This window comes from Astatotilapia calliptera, chromosome 2, assembly GCF_900246225.1.
Source record: "Astatotilapia calliptera chromosome 2, fAstCal1.2, whole genome shotgun sequence".
Lineage (NCBI taxonomy): Eukaryota > Metazoa > Chordata > Actinopteri > Cichliformes > Cichlidae > Astatotilapia > Astatotilapia calliptera.
The window spans coordinates 24,438,115-24,457,902 of NC_039303.1; the positions used below are offsets into that span (position 1 = coordinate 24,438,115).

Consider the following 19,788-nt stretch of genomic DNA (forward strand, 5'->3'; position numbering starts at 1 on the left):
TATATCTTAAAAATTTCAGTTGCTGTTTATTTTAAAATGTTACTTTTCAAATGACTCTTGGAAAGCTGTAGCAAACTTCTTTTGTACTAATATGCAAATATTTATTTATTTTTTTGCTTATTCAGTAAACCACTGAATAAAGTCAGTGTTACATTAGATATTACCACAAGTAAGATATATCTTTAGGCTGTGTGTTTCTTTTTCTTTAAATTTAATTTGTTTTTGACAGAAATAAATAAGAAACTTGTCTGATATATATAACATGTATATCAGGAATTTTCTTTTGAGCATTCTGCACATTTGTTCATGCTAGTGTTTTTCAAATGTATTTTTATTAATAGCCCCATTCTCAACACTTAATTTACTGGCATTTGTTTCAGTCACAGTGAAGATGTTGTTTTCAGTATATTGCCTCATTATGAATGAAGCCAGTGGATACAAGAGAGCATAATCCTTTGTGTGATACCCTTTAATGAGTAGAGTAGACTGGATGGGTTGTGGAGCTTCACTGGGAAGAGCTCATTAGGGCCTGGAACTGTAGTTTCTGGATAAGGGACTGAATCTCTGATTGGTTCTGAAGGCATGGGCATTAGTAAGCCCTGGGTTTCCAAACCTAAGCAATCAGAAGAGTATTGTTGCCATGACAGCAGCACCACTCATTTAGACAAAAGGGCATTTCAGATACTTGTGGGGTTCTCGTTTGGACACTTGTGGCCCAGTATGGCTCAGTGCCATTTGTTACTGGTGAGGAGCTTGTTTCTACGCTTAAACAGCTAGCGTGAAGTCATAGTTGAGACCAGCTTCAACTGTGTGAAGTTTTTCTGTTTTACTTATTAGAAAACAGTTAAAACATTTTTTTTCTTTTTTAACAAGCAAACAAGGAAGTGGATTAAAATGCTATCATATTTGCTGGACGTCACTGGTGCATGTTAATCATTTATATTTACTGCTGCGAGACGACAATCACTAAGAGGAACAAGAGTCAAAGGTCTCATCCAGACATCAGTAAAGAAGAAGCCCTCTGTGAATGTTGGCTGGTAAGTTTGTCTTATGCATTTGGATTTATTTTTTAGAGCATTAGTATATGTATTTAGTTACTATGTAATTACTATATAATGTTTAGATAATTAAGAAAAGAAGAAGATAATAACGAACAATACGTAATATCAATCCAGTGTGTTGCTTCGAACACCTGAAACCTGAAATAAGCTGATCAGTTTTTTTGGTGTTTTTTCTTTCCTAGAACAGTAGCGAAAAAAAGTGGTAAAGCCCTTAAAACAAAGGGCTTACATATTCAAGTAAAGACTTGTTTATATGAGGTCATTCTTAATTTTTATGTCTTAATTATTCAAGGTTATATATATATATATATATATATATATATATATATATATATATATATATATATATATCATCATCATCAAAGTGTAAAACTGCCAACCAAATTTTTTAACAGTTGAAAATGAACTAAACTGTCTTTACATCTTTTTTTTAAATGTATGTAAAATTACTTAAAGCTTAATGCAAAGTTCCAAAGTAGGTTTTTAAAAAATAGTCAAAATACGGTGTCCACTTTTTTAAGTTAATATAAGGGGACAGCAAAAATGTAAATGTTTGAGGTTTCATATTATAAAAAGGTTCTGCTGTGTTCTCTCTGTAAACAAAGATTTCCAGGTGTTTTCACCACCTGCTATGCCGTGAACAGTTTGGGTGTGGCTGTAATAACAATTGGCTGCTGAATTTCAGCCTACAAAAATCAGGACAAGAGCTGCGTACTACCAGCGTCATCCAGTATGTGATTCACCTTCTTATATTTCTGTTTGCATCATGACATTTAATGATTTTGTTGTTTTTCTAAAGATTAAATTTTTTTTTTTGCCTCAGCTAGAATTTGCGATTAGAACTAATAACTAGTAAGGTGGTCAGTGTAAAAACCAATAACTGAACATTGTCATTATGAACCTGTTAGCATACTGATAAGTGAACTGAGCAATTGTCTTTAAGGTTTTACCATTTCATGGTGACACTAAGAACAAAAATCAAATATTTGCTACTTTTATAAAATTGTCTCTTTTGATTCGCAGGCATGGAGCGGATTGCAGGAAGCATACTGTTATTATGCCTGATCAGCCTAACTAATGGTGTGTGTTCATTTGATGTTTGATGATTCATTTTTGCTTTTCTTATCTTCATGTCAACATTTAATCTTCAAATCTTATGCAGCAAATAGCAGTCCTGAATTCACCGAACTTGTTTATGAAGTGTGTGAAGACACCCCTGTTGGTATGTTAAATTTGTTTTAACTTCTTTTTTTTTAAACATGTTTGTAATATGTCTCTTTTGCCCATTTTCTTTTAATATATGTTTCCATGTTGTTGTTCTTCAGATCAACCGGGATTTACTATAACTGCATCAGATCCAGATGGTGACGGACTGACTTACACACTCATTGGGCCCAATGCTCAAAACTTCAGAGTTGAAGAATCTACAGGGGTTGTATCTGTTGCAAGGCCTCTTGATAGAGAGGTGTGGCAGACATAGAGCAGCGACCCTTTATTGGAAAAAACACAATTTCGGTTAAGCATGTGCACTTATACATTTGATCAATTCTCTCTTCTAGATTCCTCCAGGGTATTTGACACTTGAAGCTGGTGTTTCCGATGGCCCTAATTATGTAAGTGACATCTAACTTAGTAAAATTTATTTCTTTAATGCCAGTTTGTCCATTATATTCACAGAGTGCATCATGTGTTACAGAGAAAAGGAGACTTAACCATAATATTACTTGATGCCAATGACAACGCACCCACCTTTCAGAGGCCTTCTTATGACACAAGTGTTCCAGAAGTAAGGCAAATATATTTAAATGAATTACTATACAAATGGTTTTGTGATTTTTTTTTCTGTCACAGCATCTTACTTGTTAGTAAATAATGTCCATTTAACCATTTCATGTTGCTGTGAGAGAAAAGCATTCTTTGGGGTTATTCTAGCTCAGGAGGGAGAGCAGGTCATCTCCTAATTGGAAGCTTACCGGTCTGATCCTTGGCTGCTTCAGGCTGCATGCCAAATATGCTAACCCCAAGTAGCTCTCTGATTCATTCATTTGAGTGTGACTGCACTGCAGCATAGGAAAAAAGTATTTGTATGAATGGGTTGCATGTTTTATAAAGTGTTTTGAGTGCTCAGATAGAGTAGAAAAGTGCTATGAAAGAAGCAGTCCATTTACCACTGGCTCATCATCAAGGAAAAAATAAACACAATCATTTGTTTACGAAGTGAATAATTTCTGTTTTTATAATTCTGTTTTGTTTTTCTGTTTTATCAACAGAATACTCCTGTAGGCACAACTTTGTTTAAAGCATCAGCCACTGATGCTGATACAGGAACTGCTGGCATTGTTACATACGCCATTGAAGAAGTAAGCTTCCTTTAGGAAAACATAAAATGTAATGATATTCAATAGAGGTGTTCCATGAACCTGTAAAGCACTGTTTACCTGTTTTTTCCAGGTAATCCCAAATGATGGGTTTAGTCTGTTCAGCATTGTAAGAGAAAGTGGTGATGTCAAACTGATCAAGCCCCTGAATTATACCTCACTGAGTACTTACTATCGGCTGAAGATCAATGCCAGTGTAAGTATGATTGTTCAAGTTTAAACATGCGTTACCTTATGATACTAATATTGGTTAAAGAAAAGTGTAAATAGCAAAGGTTGCCCTAACGTTAAAGCAGCTTTGTATATTCTTGTGGTTCCTAATTTCTTAAAGGAAAAGTTTGGCATGTTGTGAATTTCCCTTCCTTGTATCTGTATCAGCCAGTCTTTTGTTCAAATGCTGCTTTTTATTTTTACATTTTAGATTGTGGATAGTAGATAAATAAATATAATTAAATACATTGTAAATCATTAAATTATAATAATTAAATAAGTACACAATTTAAGTGACCTTTAGTGTGATGGGTTGGCAGTTTTGTGACCTTTAGACCGCTACTGGTTTAACGAGAAGCACGCTAGCTGTTTCCTTCTGCTTTGGTTCTTTGACCCACTCTGGTGCTGCTGAAACATCATAATAAACAGATATATGACTGGCGCCATTTTTCTTATATAACTGTTTGATAAGAAATCGATTAGAGATGTTTCCAAAACAATTGAAACATAACTTTATATGTGTCCTCCTAAATAAACCTGCAGCTAAGAACACTAAAACAACTAACCGCTAACGTAACATAACACACGGGGGCATATTGTAACATCCAGAGTCAGATTTTTGTTTGTTAAGCAGTGAATTGCGCTGTTATTTACTCCTAATAAGAAAGTGTAAATGAAGCTAGAGCATTCAGGCATAAAAAATTATGTTGCTTTGTCAGTTTGATAAAGAGAAATGATGAATATTCACTATTAATTTAATTATGTGAAAGTCACAGTCACAAGCCTTTGCTTATTGTAACAGTGGTCATACTATTTACTTACTTTGTTTGTTTTTTATAATTTGATAGCCCTGTCAAAAGTGAATAACACATTTTCAGCATCTTTGAGTTTAGGTGTCATGTTTATCTGTTATATTTAATCTGTTTTAATGTATTCTAGATTTATCTGATCATCAAAAAAACTAAGAGATTTTTAAAAATGTTTTCTAACAGGATGGTGGAGGCAAGTGTCATGAATCTGATACAAAATACTTGTCGAGCACTGTTTATTCCTTCGTTACTGTTGAGGATGTCCCAGATCTTGACCCTCAGTTCATCGGCGTTCCCTATGTTGGAAGTGTTAGAGAGCATTCACCTGTGGTGAGTGCTGCTAAACCTGACCAATGATTTCAAAGAATTATTGTAAGGCAAACAAAGATTTTTCTGATAGTACAATATATGACCCAGTGTATACAAAGACTTTGACAACTTTTTGTTACAGTTTGTTTGTTACTATTACCACACTTCTGTGGTAATAGAAGGCACTGAGCCTGCTTTGAGTTGACATATTTTTTATAAAAGACTTTCAAATGCTTCACATTTCATAAACATTTTCTTTCCTTTGATAGGACACATCTGTGCTTAAAGTGACTGCTGTGGACCCAGACATAGGAGTCAGTGATGCAATCAGCTATAGCATTGAAGGTAAGCTACAGTATTTTTTTTGCTTTTAGCTTGTGAGTGGTAGTATAATATGTAATTTCCACATTATTTTACAGAGTCATCAGAAGCTGGCCTGTTTAAAATCTCAACCAGTGATGGTGTCATATCTGTACTGTCAGAAATTGACAGAGAAGTTATTGGTGACACTGTAACTCTGACTGTGAAGGTACATTTTTATTTCATTGTCAATTTCCTTCTCTCTGTGTGTGTTACTACAGTAAGCTTGTCCATTAGTACTAACTAAAGTTATCACATGAAGTTCATACAGATTACAGCACATTACAGTTTCACTGTGACCAAACTGAGCTTTCTCTGACATTTTTCAGTCACTCATTTTTTAGTTTTATGTATTAAGATTTAAAGGAATAACTCAACATTTTGTCAAGACTTAACACAGAACAAGACCACTCCCTAGAATCATTATGACGTATTGACCAGCAAGTATAAAATTCTCTTATCTTAATAAGACCTAGCAGCAATGAAAGGCAGGTTGAACCTCTCTGTGTAGCACCAGAAACTTCCTTAAAGACGGAGCGTCTTTAAGAACCCAAATCAAAGGTTGTTTTTACAACTCAAGCAAACATGACATAAACTGTGATAAGACCATTTTGAAGGTTGAGGAAGACAAATCTTCACAAAACTCATGAAACTAATGGTGACAATGTTTTCTCATTGTTTTGGGGGGATTTTTTTTTAAACTTTGCATAACAGTTTTTCACCAAAGTTGCACTAGTAGCAGTTTTTGAAGGTGTTTACAGTGACCTTAGAGAGCACATTCAAAATACAGATGGGAACTGGTGTGAGCAGAATGGGAGGCTGAGCTCAGGGTCGCTGAAAACAAAGAGCAGATGGTGTCATGGTGGAACCCACCATTACACAGGAGCAACTTCTCAATGATGCAAGAAAACCCCCCACAAAAACATTTATGATCTTCTTCTTTAGACCATTTAATTTAATATTATTATTATAATTAATCATAAAAAATATTGAGAAATATTAAATATATTTAATCTTTTTAACAATATCTTGAATATTGAAAAAATAAAATTCATTTTGGCCTATTTAAGGCCACTGAGTCTAAAGAAAACATCCACGGGGTTCGTGCCAGCGTCACAACAACTGTGCAGATCAACATCCTTGATGACAATGACAATAAGCCAGAGTTTTACAAGTGTGGAGACTCAGGGGACGACTGTGTAACAGCAACTGAATTCACTGGTGAGATCTTGGAGCACTCACTGGGATTTATTAACATCGGCATGACTGTCAAAGATCCCGACAAGGTAAGGAAACAGACCATTCATCATCTATAGGATGAGGTCTCCAGTCCCCCCCCCATCAATATCAGCTCTGTGTAACATTATGGATCAAACATAAAACTTTTGGGTCCTGGGATTTTACAGATTTCCAACACTCAGCTAATCTTGGATGGAGAGGACAAAGCCGTGTTTTCTGTGGAACCTCAATTTACCACTGTAGACAGCATCGTTCAGATCATGATCAGGCAGCCCGAAAATCTGGATTTTGAAAAAAAACGGCAAATGACTTTGCAGGTAAAAATGTAATTAAAATAAGCCATATATATACATACAAACCATTGCATGTGCCAATACCACTCATGTTTGTGACTTTTAAAACTCTTTACAATTCCAATGAGTTGCTCATATCATGGTGCAGGTGACTGCTGTAGATCAATATAAACCCGCCTTCAGCTCCACTGCTCAAGTCACTATAAACATCAAGGATGCCAATGACAACAGTCCAACCTTCAAACAGGACACATACAGGTTAAATGTGTCAGAGCATTCACCCATTGGGACAGAATTGGCCATAATCACCGTAAGTTCCTTGCAGTCTGAATTCTCTCTCAGACATCCGGAGCTTTTATTCTTTTGTTTCAGAAACTCTCACACGTTGTTTTGTTTTCTCTCTTTTAGGCAGATGATCCAGACACAATGGATAAAGGCAACCTGACATACAAACTTTTTCCCGACAGCATGTACGTCTTCACTTGTGGCCTGCTGCAGTAATTCTGTCTTTGTCTTGCACGCAACACCTCTCCAACAGTCTATGCTATGTTTCAGATTACCTTACTTTGACGTGGAGTCACGCACAGGCAAAGTTTATGTGAAAAGCCAAGAGCTCCTGGATCGTGAGCTCAGATCTCTGTATACAGCGACCCTACAGGCCAGAGACACAGATGGCAAGCCTGGCTCTACAGTACTGGAGATCACACTGACTGACATTAATGACAAGCCTCCAGTCATGAACAGAGATTCTTACGTGGCTTTTGTTAGAGAGGGCCAAGAGCTTGAAGTCAAAATAGAGGTAAGTTTGGCAGGGTGAGCACTAAGGACAATAGCTGTCAAATTAATTTTGATTAATTTATTTTTTTCATTTTGGGGGGGAAAACAGCAGCAGCAGGTGGTGGTGGTGGGGCTATCAAATAATAGTGTAGTATAGTCTTTATATGCATTAATAAAGGCATCCCCATTGGCTGGCAGGAATTAACTGCTTAAAGGCAATGACTTCAATTCCATTCCATTCAATTCAACTTTATTTATATAGCACCAAATCACAACAACAGTTGCCTCAAGACTTCTCATACATACATTTACTTATCACTTCTACTTTGAAGAGCCTAGAAGACATGAACACAAATAACAGGTTTCATGTTGCTGAAAAATGAAAAGCGCTTTATTGTGCATGTTAATGTTGGTAGGCAGAGACAGCAAAAAGTTCATGAGGCTGCAGCTATGGTCATAATTTTCAAAGTGAAGGGTTTATATGGAACAACAGTCACACTGTTAGAAAAAACATCTTTAAAAAAACAGTAATATTCCGGCAGCTGGGCGCCAAAAAACAATACCATAAAATAACAGAAAATAACTTACTCATAAAAATACGGTTATTTCCAGTAATGAAAATACAATTTGTTGCCCTAATTTTACATGGGATTTTGCTTTTTTCAAGTGCTTTTAAACATTAAATTAGGAACAATTTAATGTGATTAAACAATGAAATTACCTATAAACAAGGTCAATGAATGCGGCAATATGAATAATGATACTTAAATGTACAGAAATATACAGTTAAGAGTTGGTTTAAATAATAATGGATTGCATTCATATAGTGCATTTTGAAACCCTCAAAGCGCTTTACAATTCCACTTTATAATTCCCCTCTGGCCATCACCAGTAGGTGGTAGGTGAAGTTTCTTGCCCAAGGACACAATGACCGAGAGTGTCTGAGCCGGGGCTCGAACCGGCAACCTTCTGATTACAAGGCGAACTGCCAACTTTCTAAAAAAAGTTTATAAGAATAATTTTATATATTTTTCCATAGCATTACATTTGAATTTAACAGTCCAATCTTTCAAATAACGGACAAATATTTGTGAATGTATTTTAACAATCTAAATATGCATATGTACAGACAAATACATTTAAAAAACAAGAAAATTATGTTTTATTACATTACAGTAATTTTACGTTAATTTACATTTGAAATGTGAAATCACAGTCTATTGATGCAGATTTAATGATATTCTAGAAGAACAGTACAAAACTGTAAAATACACAGTAAAATACTTTTATATTAGGATTTTTTTTTTTACAGTGCATTGTATCTGACCTTAAACTCTTAGTTCAGAGCTTTTTAATAACATATATATATTTTTAAAATCTGCTAAATTCCATTAAAATTAAGAAATATGGATTTAGCATATGTATAAGAGTCTAGTGAAGTCTGATCCAAACATACATTTCTGGAGAAATTTGCATCACCCAATATCATGGCCTGTCATGTGACATGAATAAAGTGTGTAGCCAGGACTAAAATATTATTTTAAAAAAACTTTCCAAGAAATTGACAGGGAGTTATAATTTTCAAATGCATACACAGTCAAAACATGTCATCATAAATATGAAACATCACTTTTAATTTAAAATAATTTAAATGTGACTGAAATAAATGATTAATTATTAAGGAAAATATGCTTGGTATAAACTAGATGTATACCAATCAGGTACATTTCATTTGACCAGATTCCAATAAATGTTTTACACTGTTTTACACAATGTAACAACATTACATCAAAAATGTACATTTAATCAAATGACTTAACCCTGTCAAGGCTGATCCATGAAATCATTTCCAGAAAATTGTATTTTTTTGAAACTGGAATGTTTGTTGGACCTTCTGACAAATTATATTAAAAAAGAAATTACATTTCAGGTTACATATATGAGGTTTTGGTCAATATTGTACTTTTGTAGCCTTAAAAGTTTATACGATACATGGCATTACTGGATTAAATTCAGCATTTGGCCATAAATTTTGTTTTCAGGCTTTATTGCATTTTTGCAGTATCAGCAAAGAAAATCATCTTCCTAAAAGTGTCTCTTCTGATGTTTCTCTGCTTTGGACAGGCTACTGATGGAGATGAGCCCAATACTCCAAACAGCCAAATTGTGTATGGTATCGTGTCAAGCACATACAGTAAGAACTTCACTATAGACCCTGAAACCGGTGTTTTGACAAACCATGTTGAACTGGATCGTGAGGCCCTGGATCCAATGCTGGAAGGGGAGATTAAACTTGTAGTGACTGCTACAGACCAGGGTGAACCCCCGCTATCCACCAATGTCACAGTTACCATCAATGTACAGGTAGGTATTTTAGCAAGTTGACAGTACCAAGTTACAAGAGATGGTATAAATGCTGGTACAGCTGATGACTGCCAGTGTTTCTTCTTCTTTATGATCCATTTCAGGACATCAATGATAACACGCCAACAATTTTTGCCCCATCTTACAAATTCTCTGTTAAAGAAGGAGAAAAAGGCAAGTATTTCACACCGCAAAATGTTTTAAGTGTTTACAACTTAACTTGTCAGGGTTTTAATTCATATTTATCATTCATTCAGGTGCATTTGTTGGCTCTGTTGAAGCTGAGGATTTGGACCAAACAGCAGAGTTTAATCGCATCTCTTTCAGCATTGTCGATGGGAGCTTTGGGAACTTCATCATTCGAACCTTCGCTGCCACAAGAGGTTTCATGGGAAACATCACTGTGGACCCAGACATTGAGCTGGACTATGAGAAAGGCCCCAAAAAGTTTAATATGAGGGTAGAGGCAGCAGATCTGGAGTCAAATAAAGCTACAGTGATGGTGGACGTAGATGTACTTGATGTAAATGATGAGCGACCTGAGTTCACGCCAATAGCATCTATGACAGTGAAGGAGAACACCACAGTAGTGGAAGCTGTTGGGAGTTTTAAAGCGGAAGATAAAGACGGGAGTCATTCTCTGGTCTTTGAGCTGGAATCCGTCAAATGCAGATGCAATAACAGCCTGGATTTCTGCGACTTGTTTGTCCTGGATCCAAACGGAGAGGTCAGGGTCAACCCTAAGTTCACGGTGGATTATGAAAAATGCGACCAGGCGATTGTAGAGGCTCAGGTGGTGGACATTAACACAGAGAAGGGATATAACAACAGCGCCACGACAGGTCAGTAATGGGTTGTTTGCTGATAATAAGAGTAAGCCATTAAAACAAACAGCTTACATAAAAGCTGGTTCACTGTCATTTCTCTTCAGGCCTAATGGTGATCAACATTGAAGACATCAATGACAATGCCCCAGAATTCATTTTCTCAGACAGTCAGGTGTTTGGTGAGTCCTCTCAGAATAACCAGTCGTCTGCAGTACTTACCAACAGGGCCACGTTCTTTCACATATCGCCCTAAATTTTTAAAACATTATATGAGTCCAACGCTGATTTTTTTCTTCTTCTTTTATAGTTGTGGTGTCAGAAAGTGCAAGCAAAGGGACATCAGTTGCAGGGGTCACTGTGAGTACGACTGAAAAGCAAAAACACCTGACCTCATTTAGGCATGTTAACGATGCATGAAGCATGATGCTCTACTTCATGTCTTTCATAGGCTACAGATCGTGACAGTGGCATAAACAGTCAGATCGAGTTTAAAGTGACAGATGTGAAATTCCAAAACACCAACAATGAAATAAGTGACAAGGGGGCACTGTTTGAGGCTGTCACCACACAGCAAAATGACCGCTATGTTGGGATTATTCAGTGAGTACAAAATTGTCTCCTGCAGTCACAACTCAGTCTGCTCTGGTTTTTCTCACAAGTGTCGGTGTTTTTACTTTTACTTATATATTTACATTTATACTCGAGCAGGGATAATAGGAGCCCATGCACGTGTTGTTTTTTCCAAAATGATATTGTCATGGGTGCATTTTTATGGTTCTTATGGGTGTGCTTCCCTTCAACTATCCACAGATCTACACAGACACTTGATTTGACACTGAAGGGGAAGTATTTGGTAACAGTCTCTGCGACTGATCCCGGCGGCCTGTCCTCTAGCACCGTGCTGGATGTAAGTGACGTGGGATTTGCTTACCCTGTGTTGTATATTGAAAACAGGCTGTAAAACTTGCAGCACACACCAATGTTTGCATTCTTTTTATAACTGCAGATTTTCACAGTCGATGAATCCTACAAAGTCGAACTCAGGTTTGCAAATAATCAGATTGAGGTTGAAAAAAAGCTCAGTGAGATCAAGAGGTAATGTCTGAATCATTAGTAAAGACTATATCTGATCTAATCTGCTAATTTTCATTCAGTCACCACTTAAATCTACCCATTTTCTTCCCCCCGTCATCTTCTGGGACTCTTAGAGCACTTATGACTGCCACTAAGGCTGCTGTTGAAATTGTTGCTCTTAGGCCTTACAACAGTGAGACATCCAGGTAAGTTCCCTTTCATATCTCCTTGCTTACTCCTATGCTTTGTTTTTCCTCACTAGGTGGTGCAATTGCACATGTAGACAAAATGTCAATGGCAGCAACTCCAGGTTTTAGGTTTTAAACAGCTGAAATGTGTTGATTTAATTTATGTGTATGTGTGTGTGTGTTTTAATGGTTCTCTCAGGGCTACAGAGAAAACTATTGTGGTAGCTTATTTTGTCTATGCCAATGGAACGGCCCTTACCTCTGTTCAAGTGGAAATAATGCTCTCTGATGCGGAACACTTTCCTAAGCTGATAGAGCTTGGGCTAGATAACATTGTAAGTACAGTTTTATTTTTTAAACACGGCAAAAAAAACCAACTATTTTTCTGCCTCTTCTTTATATCTTCTTGGTCATTTTGTCATCATTTTTTTTATTCTTCTTTTTTGATAAATTGCTGTTGGCAGTCTAATACAAAGTATTTCAGAGTCAGCACAGGGGCAGGGGATAGTTCACTGATTCTTTTCACCAAGTTCAATGTGTGCTCCAACAAGCACTCTGGCTCCACCAGCAGGTTAAATTCAGAATTGTTTCATGTGTATCACTTTTAAAAAACATGCCTAATTTTCAATAATTTAGGATTTATATTTATTAAATATTAAAAGGCATTTGATTTCCCATAAAGGTGGATCACGTGATCTTCAGAAACAGCCGTAACTACGTTGAGATTAATGACTCAGTGTATGTAACATTACAGTGTATGTAAGGGATGGTGCATTTGAATTATATTGGCTATATGGAAAAATTACTTATATTAAATTACTTTAATATCAGTGTTGACCCCCCCCCACCCCCCCAAAAAAACATCAATAAAACCCCCCAAAAAAATGTAACTGATTTTTTACATGTACATTTTTTCATGGAATTTTATTACGTAAGTACAATGTAAAATGCTACATTTAATGGAATCTTGTCAAATGAAGTCACATTTTTTAATTATTTGAATAAATAAACCTTTTTATAAATTTTATATATTACAGTTGCATTTTACTCAAAATTATTGCTTTGTGTATATTGAGGGTGTAAAAACAATTTTTTAATGTAGATTTAGAAAAGTAAAGTAAAATATATTTTACAGGGATAAAGACATTTAAAATCTGGTTAAAGGAGACAGCAGTAGCAATCCCTTTGGTTCATTTTACAAAACAATTAACTCCAGATTAGTAAGAGGTCTGATAAGTCTGATCAGTATTAAAGGACATGTGAAAATTGTGAGGTTAGTGTAAATATAAACTACATATGAAACTCGAAACCTGAAACCTCTGTTTTTAGGGGACTGCTCCCGAGGAAGAAAAAACGGTGGACACAGTAAAATATGTCCTGCTGGGGATTGTGGCAGGCCTTGTCATTGTACTTCTTGTCCTCACCACTTCACTCCTCTGCACTCGCAGAAAGTAAGAAAATGTGATACCTATGATTTCAAACAACTATGACCAGCAGGGAGTCTGTGTACTGACCACTCATCATTCCACCCTACAGCTACAGAAGGAAGCTTAAGGCTGCTAAAGCTGCAGAATCTGCATCCAGTATGAATTATGACAACCAGAAAAATGGTCTTATGCTACCTGGAACCAACAAGTACACTATGGAAGGGTGAGGAGACAAAACCTTATTCAGATAAATGAAATAGGCAATGGTATGAAACCTAATGTATAAGTTTGCCTTCTAACATGTGTCACTTCTCTCTGATAGTGCTAATCCTGTGCTCAACCTGAACATCGACACAACCATCGAGTTAGAAGAGAGCAGCTCTGATGATGACAAACACAGGTAAAACAAAAACAACAAGGAAACAAAGAACCCTGTCTGTAAATCGGTCCACTGCCTACAGAGAGCAGTTACTGGCTTGATCAACACAGTTTGATAAGGTGGCTCACGGTGAAACGCAGCTGCGCTCACCACTCTGTAGCTGTGCTGGTTAATAAACCGGGATGATTTCCAGGTGAACATTTTGCCACAGAGTGCCCACTACAGCATGTTGTGACAGCGCTGGCTCTGTGCTTCCAGCAATGCCATGTGATTGTTGTTTTTAAATCAAAAACCTTGAAATGATCATTTGTTCATATTGTCTCCCTCTTTCTCTTTGTTTTTCCACCAAAGCCATCTAAGCTTCAACTCCGACGACTCTGACTTGGAAAGTGCTCGATATCCGAAAGAGGATCCACCAGGGTACACTGAGCCTTTGCATGAAGCACTGACCCTGGCTGACCAAAACCAAAGCACTGACAACCCCCTCATGGGGTACAGCAACCCTGTATTTGACACCACAGATTTGTAATGTAAATAGTGAAGGCCAGATGCCTCAGCTAGACAAATGTAGCTTCTTTGTAATCAGGCATACCAAATCAAACTTATTATATAGTTCTTGATGAAGACTTCATCTTCAAATAGCCATTTCTGTATTACAGATTTAACTTTGAAGCCTAAACACCCTTTACAAGCATAAAACTGAACCAAAAGGGGGATCCTATTTTGTGAAAAAGATCTAATTGTATAAAAGTGTAATGATTTCAAAGACCTTATTCCAATCCAGTCAGAGAGCTGAAGTATGCGAACTGCTTGTTTGCTGTAGCCTCATAGTTTGTACATAGGTATGAAAGTGAAATCAATATCGATGGCCTAAAAATATCAAACTCTTCCTTTATCTTTCTGTAGAGACAGTTTCAATCCATGCAGTATAAAAAAATGAATAGCAGCAGTGGTTAAACACACAAACTTCTTGCTTGATGCACATGTGAATCACTTTATTTTTGTTATTATAATAAGCAGTGGTTTAAAAAGGGTTTGAATTGCTTTTGAAAGAAACTGTTTCTTAAAGTTATACCAACACAGAAATCAAGAAAAACAGATAAATTAAAAAAAAAAGGTTTCAAAATGTCAGTGTATGAATGAAACCCTTATTTATAACTGTGTGTCTGACAAAATCTCGCTCTCTCTTTCCCTGTTTTAATTTGTCAGTGTTTGCTATGAAATTCTTGATGAAGAGAAAAAAAAAAACTCATGCAGAGTGACTTCCAACAAGCAGCAGATTGAAAAGATTATTCACTGTTTACTGACACCTAAATGAATGTAACACAAGTGCAATCCATGAATAAATTCTGATCCTTTGAATGTGGACCTGAAGTTAATGCTGGTGAACACGGACATTCACTGACACTGTAACAACCGCTTGTTTAAAACACGCTTAAAATCATTGCCTTCGCATAATTTACAACAGGATCACAGATTATGGCATTAAAATACTGTGAGCACTCATGACTAAAAATACCCTGATATCAGGAGTCATTACTTTCCTCGAAAGGTGATTGTACGCGTCATCAGTTTTTTTGTCTTTTTTTTTTTTTACACTTTTCACAATACAAACAAGTCAAAACACTGCCAAATCTAAAGCAATATATAAGACATACAAAAGCCTGCACTGACAGTAGAGACTCCTCTTACAAAGAGATCAAGGCAACACTTAATCGATTTAAATATCCCCCAGGCCACCAGGTCACAAATCACACTCAAAACCTGTCATTACACTATCATCTCTCTCTCTCTCTCTGTCGAAGCTTAACAAGCTTTTTAGCAACCAGGAGAAAAGCTGGTTGCCATGGCTTCACATTGTGTGAGGTGAGTGGAAAAAACAACAACAAAAAAAGCACCAACAGCTAAAATGAGTCAGTGGATGGTTTCAGCGAAAAACACTAAAGGAGGAGAGCCAGGCTGATGATGACGCTGACGCATCGCTCTCATTTCCCCAAACGTCCATCATCACTCTGTCGGTGTGTGCAGAGAGATTTGTGAATAAGATACCAATCAGCGAGGGTGGGGTGTGTGGGGGATAAAAAGAGAAATCATAATTTATGGCTGCTTTCTCAGCGGTTAATGCTTCTCGGCGCAAACTTCATATTAAATGCTTTTGTGCTTGCTTGTCTTGAGCGAAGGTGTGAATTTTGTCCTTCTTTTTCTCACACCATCGAGACGACGTCATTCAGTGGATGCACTGGATAACAACCACGTGTATCAGATCCCATGTAAACTTTCTCTCCTGTCACTCAGTGGTATGAGCTCTGGAGCAACAGTGTGGCTGCTGCATGTTCTCCATCAGCAGGCGGAAGGGGTTTCTTCTGCGTCGGCCCGCTTTCCCATCATGCTCCCCTCTTCTCCCTGCACGACCCTTACCTGAACCCCCCTGGGCTATCTCGGGGGTCAGGGGTGTAGCTGTGGGGTTGAGCGGAGGAGGCGGTGGCATGGAGGATTGCCTCTTCTGCTTCTTCACCTGCTTCTCCAGGTGTTTCTGGATGGCAGAGCCCAGCACGGCTACTTCCACCACAGCTCCATACACCTCCCACGTCATCCCCTTCTCATCCCAGCTCACCTCCTGCACTGGCTCCTCGCATTTCTCCTCATCTTTCTCCTTACAATTGATTTCCTCCTTTGTGTTCTCTTCAACTCCCTCCACCTTTCTCTCTTGGGTTACTTTCTCCTCTTTCTCCTCCATCACCTCCTCTTTCTTTACCTCTTTCTCCTCCATTGCCTCCTCTTTCTTTACCTCTTTCTCCTCTGTCGCCTCCTCTTTCTTTTCCTCTTTCTCTTCCGTCGCCTCCTCTTTCTTTTCCTCTTTCTCCTTCTTTGCCTCCTCTTTCTTTTCCTCTTTCTCCTCTGTTGCCTCTTCTTTCTTTTCCTCTTCCTCCTCCACTATCTTCTCCTCTATGCTAGGCTCCTTCATGACCTGAGGGAAAGTCATAATCGTGGGAGTTCTCGGGGTCATGGGTGCGGTAGCGACAGAGCGAAATTCCACCTGCTGACCCACCTGCAACTCAGCATCTTTAGTCTCTGTGCCCACAGCCCCACATTTTCCAAAAGAGGTGGGGAAATAGAAGGCCTGGTCCCCCTCAGGTGGGGTCATGGGGCTGGTGGCCACAGACTGACACTGTACTACCTCCAGGCTCACCTGTGTGCGGATGTTATGGCAGCCAAAGGGAGCCGGTGATTCAGGGATGGGGGATTTTTTTGCAGAAACAACTCTCTCTTCTTCACGTGCATCTTTGTTTTCGACCTCTGACTGCTCGGATCCTGTGCATGTTTTCGGATGTTCGCTGACAGCAGCAGAAGGTACTTTAGTTTGTGGATCGTTTGTGCTCCTGTGAACACTTTCACTGAAGGACTTTCCTTCCTTCCTCTTTATATCACTGCAGCTTTCTCCAACCTCATCTTCATCTATTTTGACCATCTCCGGTTCAACAGAATAAAAAAACGACTCAGCCTCGTCCGTTTCTTCCTCCTCGTTGTTGCCATACTGGGTCACCAAGATTGTAATGTCTTGATCCATACTTCCCATCCTCTGCTGCTTACACTGCTGATTGCTACCCTCCACACTTACATGTGCGCCTATTAACTCAGCATCCACTCCATTGGTGGAACTCTCAGTCATCTCCTTTGATGTAGTAAATTTTAAAGTTTCAGTTGTTTCTGACACAGCATCTGCTGAAACTTTTTTCTCCTGCTGACCAGTCTCCCTCTGCTCCTCATTCTTTTTCACTTTCTCGTCCCTTTGCACTGGCTCTCTCCCGATAACCTCTGGGAAAGCCATGCTATATGGGGATTTGGGGGTCATGGGGGATGTGGCGACAGAGCAGAACTCCACTTTCTGACCCACCTGCAACTCTGCATCTTTAGTGTCAGTGCCCACGGCTTGAGGTTTCCCAAAAGAACTTGGGAAGAAGAAGGAATGGCTGCCCTCTGGAGGAGTCATGGGGCTGGTTGCTGCCGAGCAGCACTGGACCACCTCGAGGCTCACCTGTGTGCGCATGTGGTGCTGCCCAAAAGGGGCCGGGGAGCGTGGGTCATAAGGGTCTGGAGTTGATGGGACAGCAACTGAGATTTTCTCAATTCCTGCATCTTTTCCTCTGTTGAGATTTTGATCTTCAAAGTTTTCCTCTTGAATTTCAGGTTTTCCATCTCCATCACTCAGAAACTTGATCGTCACCTTTGCATCGTTATTTGTAGCTGCTGTCGTTGTTTTATTGTGCTCTTCTGTTGCAGGCATGGCATCGATCTGTGTGCAGTTTTTAACTCGTTCAGTGTCTGTTAGGTCAGCATTGCTATAATCCCCCCCTGAAAGCACTTGATCTTTAGATATTAGGTTTTTCTCTTTCTCCTCAACAGAGCTGACATTCCCCTGTAGTGCCGGCTGATAGTCCCCTTGAGTGGTTGACTCTTGACTCCTGTACAGTTGAGGTCCTTCAGGCGCAGCAGTGCTATCTGAGCCTCCCGGACGCCCCCCATTATCCGTCTTCTCGCAAGGCTGGTGGTCCTCCGTGACACCTCTCATCTCATCCTTAAGGCTTCCCATTCTGTCTCCGCATTAAAGGGCTAGAATTACCTGCAGGAATAACACAGCAGTGTGAAAGTGTCCGCGCAGTTAATCATCGGGAACAAGCACAAGCACAAGCGGAAGATAAAAATATTCTGTCATGCGATACGAAACGAAATTGATATTATTCAGTTATTCAAATAGACACAGGAGCATCACTGCTACTACTTGATCAGAATTGTTTGCACACTTACTTTAATATCGCAGGACTATCTTTTTAAATACTTTAAAAAGAGACAAAGTCAAATCTTCATGCCCAAAAATATCTCATTATCAGCTCCTGTCTGAATTCTATTCTAGTCCATAATTACATAACACAAACAGCGTGCACATGAATTCAGAATTGTTTTCAAAATGTAACTATAAAACAAGCATGATTACAAAAGGAGATCTCAGAGAATTAGGACATACCTCAGCAGTCTAAAGTCAGGCTGAAGCCACTCCACAACTCTTCTTCAGATTTGGGTCAAACATTGCAAATCTCAGCACCGATTGCGACAAACATCTGTCCGTGCATCTCCCCCCGGTGATTGATGCTGATTGCAGTGGCTACAGGTTTGTCTCTAGAAGAATCTATCTTAGGCAATCCTCGCTCTTTAGGCTGTGGCTGTGTCTATTGAAAAGCTTCACATTTCCAGTTTCCCTGGAAACCACGGTCGGGTTTCTGGCAGTGAGTGGTAATGTAATGGCAAAATCTCTCTACAGCTCTCTAATCAGCAGTAAATCATAGTAATTAACTTCAGGTTCTCATAGAAACACAATGGCAGCTACGTGCACAGAGATAAACCTGTGAACTGGCTAATCTGGAGAAATTTTAAAGGAGGCATAAATTGGTGATAAAACTCTCACGTCATTACAAATGATCATGAGGGAGGGAGGGTGAAGTATGCAGAAGTGGGATTTCTCTTAGCAATAATGAAGCAGGGTTTTGAACTAAAACAGCAGTGTCTGTGTGTGTGTGTGTGTGTGTGTGTGTGTGTATGTCTGCATGTACATGTGTGCGTCAAGGCCACATTTGCCCGTTTGTTTGTTTAACAGAATCTTAAGCTTAGTAAAAAATAAAAAAAATAAATAGATAAATGCTTAAAACATGTCCTACTTCAGGAAGACAGATGATCACAGGCTCATTACAGGACTTCCAAAAAGTCTTTGCAAACTCAAAGCTTGTGGAGAACATCAGAGAGATATTAGTAACAGTGGTTGTTCTGCAGCATCTGTACATGAAAGACACAACAGAGAATTTAAGCTGAAGGAGCCTGGAAGCAGCAGCTTCGCCTCCCACACAAACAAACACTTGTAAATCACCAAGTATTTTATACTCATTCGTCATTCCCCTCCAACCTCCCTGCTTTGCGACACATATTTCTCTAGAGCCTCTCTAATTCTGCTTGCCTCTAGTGATTGAGTGGGACATTTCTTTCTTTCTTTTTTTTTTTTTGAGAATCTCTAACCGACTTGCTTGTAGCATGGCAGTGGGCTGC

General features: G+C 38.5%; 1 protein-coding gene across 2 annotated transcripts; it reads left to right on the plus strand.

Moving 5' to 3' along the window:
* Nucleotides 1-584: 584 nt before the first annotated feature.
* On the plus strand, nucleotides 585-15,057 carry cdhr2 (cadherin related family member 2). 2 transcript variants are annotated; one of them, XM_026189488.1, is made up of 31 exons: nucleotides 585-1,037; nucleotides 1,747-1,791; nucleotides 2,085-2,141; nucleotides 2,224-2,283; nucleotides 2,387-2,526; nucleotides 2,621-2,674; nucleotides 2,758-2,847; nucleotides 3,332-3,421; nucleotides 3,513-3,635; nucleotides 4,642-4,788; nucleotides 5,037-5,112; nucleotides 5,187-5,296; nucleotides 6,198-6,413; nucleotides 6,534-6,683; nucleotides 6,808-6,969; nucleotides 7,068-7,129; nucleotides 7,215-7,458; nucleotides 9,561-9,800; nucleotides 9,905-9,974; nucleotides 10,058-10,642; nucleotides 10,732-10,806; nucleotides 10,935-10,984; nucleotides 11,076-11,227; nucleotides 11,438-11,534; nucleotides 11,634-11,722; nucleotides 11,836-11,907; nucleotides 12,089-12,224; nucleotides 13,219-13,340; nucleotides 13,426-13,539; nucleotides 13,639-13,716; nucleotides 14,047-15,057. In XM_026189488.1, the coding sequence occupies exons 1-31, from the start codon at nucleotides 1,028-1,030 to the stop codon at nucleotides 14,222-14,224; spliced, it is 3,894 nt and encodes a 1,297-aa protein (XP_026045273.1). In that variant the 5' UTR covers nucleotides 585-1,027; the 3' UTR covers nucleotides 14,225-15,057. The 2 variants fall into 2 exon arrangements, with proteins under 2 accessions (XP_026045273.1, XP_026045283.1); XM_026189498.1 differs by having other exon boundaries at nucleotides 586-1,037; nucleotides 1,667-1,791.
* Nucleotides 15,058-19,788: the final 4,731 nt, after the last annotated feature.